This window comes from Bison bison, unplaced genomic scaffold (assembly GCF_000754665.1).
Source record: "Bison bison bison isolate TAMUID 2011002044 unplaced genomic scaffold, Bison_UMD1.0 scf7180017864328, whole genome shotgun sequence".
Lineage (NCBI taxonomy): Eukaryota > Metazoa > Chordata > Mammalia > Artiodactyla > Bovidae > Bison > Bison bison.
The window spans coordinates 4,722,052-4,727,440 of record NW_011494900.1 but is presented as its reverse complement, the minus strand read 5'-3'; the positions used below and the strand labels follow the sequence as shown (position 1 = coordinate 4,727,440).

At 40.1% G+C, this 5,389-nt stretch overlaps 1 protein-coding gene across 1 annotated transcript in view; it reads right to left on the bottom strand.

The window, feature by feature from the left end:
* ANKRD55 (ankyrin repeat domain 55) overlaps positions 1 to 5,389 on the bottom strand; it is a 111,558-nt gene that overhangs the window by 15,634 nt on the left and 90,535 nt on the right. Inside the window, exon 10 of the mRNA XM_010853499.1 lies at positions 7 to 111. Within this exon, the coding sequence (XP_010851801.1) occupies positions 7 to 111 (105 nt within the window). The remainder of the gene's footprint in view (positions 1 to 6; positions 112 to 5,389) is intronic.

The window sequence follows — 5,389 nt, the reverse complement described above, 5'->3', positions numbered from 1 at the left end:
CTCTGCTCTTCCTTTCTGTTCTTGCAGAAGATTTGATTGAGCATGCCGAATCGTCCCTCCTTCTTCTGGGGCCTACTGTTCTGGGCAGGAAGGGGTCTAGGAGGCTCTGTTCTATAGGATATAAAACAAGGATGCTCTGTGAGAACAGGAAGTGGCGCAACAGCAGTCATCAAACAACATACCTCCCTCTATTCCATCTCCAGGAAGGAGATCATTCAAAGTCATTCAGCGCCCTCTCAAGTTAAAGGTGATGTGCAAAAGCTACTCACATGCCACCCCCTTCCTTGGCATGGTCAGTCTACTGTCCATAATTAGAATATTTCTTAGTTAGATTTTGCTTGTTCCCTCAGGAACTATCCTTTCAAAATTTGTTTTTGCCAGGGGATCAAGTAAGCTGAAAATACCAAATACCTTCAGGGGTTACTGTTTACTCACTTCTTAAGGCCAGTCAGTAGGAGCGCCAGCTTTAAGTCAAAGAAATAAAGGCCACATGTTGTGTTCAAGCTTTAGCTAGCAGCTGGGTGGAGGCTGCAGAGCTGGGGGAGGGGAGTCTGATTTTTTCAGGTGTTCTCTGTAAAGGCTCCCTGGAGATAAGGGCAGAGCTCTGACATTATCCACCTCAGGAAGCCTGCCCATTTTACAGTTTGTGTGTTATTTGTTTCCTGTTGAGTTTTTACTAAATTTCCTATTGAAAAACACTTAAAATAAAACATACTAAAAGAAGCCAAGGAGAGAAGCTTTTGTCTGGGCTTGGGCTGCAGAACAGGAAGTGTGTATGCCAGAATTTGGGCGTGGCAGCAGAAAAAAAGTGAGCAATGTCCAATGGGCAGGCAAATTCTGCTGGGGAAAAAGATCTGCAGCTGTCCGGCTGGCTCTTCTTGTGTGGAGTTTCCCTGAGGCACTATGCTGTTTTTTTTGCTTGGAAATTTCTGTATTACTCTCTTTTGAGGCCACAATTGATTAGTGCTTTCTGCGGTATGAGTTAATGATGAAACCGGACCTGTGTGCATGCCCTAAAAGCAATATTGCAACATTTCTCTTTGCAGTGAGATATTGTAACCTGTGGTTTGGAAAGTATCACTCCTCATTTTGGCCACATATAATGAAATTTTTTCTTTTTCCTGTAGGTCACACAGTGTATAATTGAATCTTTATTCCTGTGATGAATTTTTATCTTCCTCCTTTCACCTTCCAAAAGGCTTTATGAAATATGAAACACAGATTCTGCACTCCTGACACTACCAGAGAGAGAACCCCAGATCTCTAGCATTCCTGCAAGTTTTCCCATATAGAATATGTCCCTGTGCTAACTAAAGTAAGTAAATGCTAATGCTACTTTAGCATCTTCTACAATCAATTTCCTTTTCCTAGTAAGGTTGTGATTTTGGCCAGTGGGTCTCAAAGTGTGGTCCATTGAACCCTGGAGGTGAGGTCTCCGACAGGCCTCATGAAGTTAAAACCATATTCATAATAATATCAAGATGTTGTCTTTTTCACTGGACTGCTTTTTACACCAAGCATGCAAGAGAGCAAATGGGCAAAACAATGGGCTCCTTGGCACAAATCAAGGTAGTACTAACAATGCTGCTGCTGCTGTCACTTCAGTCGTGTCCGACTCTGTGCGACCCCAGAGACGGTAGCCCACCAGGCTCCCCCGTCCCTGGGATTCTCCAGGCAAGAACACTGGAGTGGGTTGCCATTTCCTTCTCCAATGCATCAAAGAGAAAAGTGAAAGTGAAGTCGCTCAGTCGTGTCCGACTCTTTGAGACCACATGGACTGCAGCCTACCAGGCTCCTCGGCCCATGGGATTTGCCAGGCAAGAGTACTGGAGTGGGGTGCCATTGCCTTCTCCAGTAGTAACAATAGACTTTCATTAAAACAAAACTGCCATTTGATTTAATAATGCCCAGTAAAACTTACTCATTTTACTAAATATTGATCCTTGAGATGCTTTTTTTTTTTCCTGGATAAAATAGAAAGTACTCATAAGCAATTCTGCTATATACTGGCATCACCGACTCAATGGGCATGAGTCTGAGCAAACTCTGGGAGGTGGTGAACTACAGGGGAGCCTGGAGTGCTGCAGTGCATGGGTTCACAAAGAGCTGGACGTGACTGAGGGACTAAACAACAACTCTATACTAATACGTGATGGATGTTTTGAGGTAAAATATTTGTGGAGTTGTTTGAGCTGAACTAGATACTTTTTTCCCCCATGAACCATCATTTCAATGGCTTCTAGGCAAGCTATGGTTATTTGGAGTAGGGCATTTGATTTTTCAAAAATGAACAGAGTGAGTCTGTCATTTCAAGGTAAACAATTGACAGTAATTGTTGCCAATGACAAAAATCTAGCTTTCATGCAAAACTGAGAAATTTTGGAAAATTTGTATGCATACTTTGAGCTTGATAGCTTCCTGATACATAAAACCTTTTCTGATGAGATCAGTGGTGACATTAATAAATGTGATTTTTTTCTAATGTTGTAAAATGAAATGTATTATTTAATGGAAGATCTTCATAACTAAGCAAACCAATGTTTTTCAAATGACCCATGCAAGATATAAAATCATGCATAGGTATAAGACACATTTAAGGTGCTAGAGAGATGAATGGATTTTAATGTAACAAAATTCAAAAAGTTCATGGATAAGGTGAGAAAGTCCACACTGCAACTGATCTTTGGGAAACTATTAGATTGGTACAAAAATAATTGTGATTTCAGACCATAAATTTTAAGTCATTATAACTAGGCTCAAACCCATCATTATTAATCAAAATAACAACCATTAAAATCAACACATTTTTGCCAGTGAGAAATAAGTTTGTTTATTCCTGTAGCATAAAAATCCATGCTTTGGGATTTTATGAACCGTTGGAAAGCATCTTCTGTCTCCTGCTGGCTGTGGAAGCATTTCCTCTAGGAAAAGTTGAGATGCTTGAAGTCGTAGTCGGTTGGCAAGAGGTCGGGTGTATACTGCAGATGAGGCTAAACTTTGTAGCCCAATTCATTCAACTTTTGAAGCGGTGGTTGTGTGACATGTGGTTGGGCATTGTCATAGAGAAAAACTGGGCTCTTTCTGTTGATCAGTGTCGGCTGTAGGCATTGCCATTTTCGGTGAATCTCATTGATTTCCTGAGCGTACGTCTCAGATGTAATGGTTTTGTTGGGATTCAGAAAGCTGTCGTGGATCACTAGAGCAGCAGACCACCAAACAGTGACCATGACCCTTTTTTAGTGCATATTTGGGTTTGGGAAGCTGGGATTTCTTTGAAAGGAATGATGCTAAAGCTGAAACTCCAGTATTTTGGCCACCTCACGCGAAGAGTTGACTCATTGGAAAAGACTCTGATGCTGGGAGGGATTGGGGGCAAGAGGAGAAGGGGACGACAGAGGATGAGATGGCTGGATGGCATCACTGACTTGATGGACGTGAGTCTGAGTGAACTCCGGGAGTCAGTGATGGACAGGGAGGCCTGGCATGCTGCGATTCATGGGGTCACAAAGAGTCGGACATGACTGAGTGACTGATCTGATCTTGGAGCTTCTTCTTGGTCCAACCACTGAGCTGGTCACCACTGGTTGTCATCTGAAATGCACTTTTCTTGCATGTCATAATCTGATCAAGAAATGGTTTCTTGTTGTTGCATAGAATAAGAGAAGATGACACTTCAAGATGACAATTTTTTTTTTTTTAATTTCCTGTCAGCTCATGAGACATCCACTTATCGAGCTTTTTCACCTTTCCAATTTGCTTCAAATGCCAAATAGCCGTAGAATGGTCAATATTGAATTCTTTGTAACCTCTCGTGTAGTTGTAGGATCAGTTTTGATGATGGCTCTCAGTTGCTCATTGTCAGCTTCTGATGGTCGACCACTGTGTTCCTTATCTTCAAGGCTCTCATCTCCTTTGCAAAACTTCTTGAACCGCCACTGCACTATACATTCATTAGTTGTTCCTAGCCCAAATGTGTTGTTGATGTTGCAAGTTGTTTCTGCTTCTTTGCAACCCATTTTTAACTCGAATAAAAAAATCATTCGAATTTGCTTTTTGTCTAACAACGTTTCTATAGTCAAAATAAATATAAAAGAAACAGCAAATAATAAGTCATTAGAAAAAAGACATAAAGTGAGAAATGCACATTAAAATGTTGTATAACATAACCACATTTATTTAAGAATGTATCCCAATATCAAATGGCAAAGTTCAACAGTGTAAAACTGCAATTACTTTTGTACCAACCTAATACTACTTGTCAAGTTTTGGTGTACTATCCAAGGAAAAGTATCCATAGTTATCTGAAAAGTCTATTGAAATACACCTCCCTTTTTTACCTATGTGTTTATGTGAGGCCAGATTATTTTCATACCCTTTAGTCAAAACAGTCATGTTGCAATAGATTGAATGCAGACGCAGATGTGGGAATCCCGCTGTATTCTATTAAACTTCTATAAAGTTATCAAGGAGACTTGAAGAGCAAAGTAAAATAAAGCTGCTCTTTTCATTACACTTTTTCTGGTTGGTTTTGAAGAATAGTTTATTTTTAAGTAAAAATATGGTATTAATCTTAACTTATAATGGATTATTATCACTTTAAATTACTAACTAAATATTTTATCAAAAGTGTCTCAGTTTTAGTTTCATGCCATAAATATTGATAGGTGTAACTCACATAAACAAAAGCTTTTTTGGGTCCTCCATAATTTTTGAGTATAAACAGGTCCTGAGAACAAGGAGTTGGAGAAATGCTGATTTAGGCAAAAGAGCAATTAGCATATTGCTTAAATGGATGTGGAAAGGGAGAAAACAGAAGAGATTAGAGTTCAGTAAATGTTAGGCTGATACATTCAGGCTTACTACTACCATTTTGCTCCACAGATTCAAGGACATATCATTGTTAGATAATGGTGTCAACTGAAAAAACATGCACAACATGAGAGTTGTGAGTCACTATTTATTTGGGGGAAAATGAGGATTATAGCCCAAGAGACATCATTTCTGATCACTCTGAGAAACTGCTCAGAGTGGTGAGCAGAGGTGGCTGGGAGGGTTTTGGTGAAGGGGAAGTACATGCAATCAAGCACATACTTTTTGCAGGAGCTTACTACCAGACCACCTGACCTGCCTCTTGAGAAACCTATACACAGGTCAGGAAGCAACAGTTAGAACTGGACATGGAACAACAGACTGGTTCCAAATAGGAAAAGGAGTACATCAAGGCTGTATATTGTCACCCTGCTTATTTAACTTACATGCAGAGTATATCATGAGAAACTCTGGGCTGGAAGAAGCACAAGCTGGAATCAAGATTGCCAGGAGAAATACCAATAACCTCAGATATGCAGATGACACCACCCTTATGGTAGGAAGTGAAGAGGAACTAAAA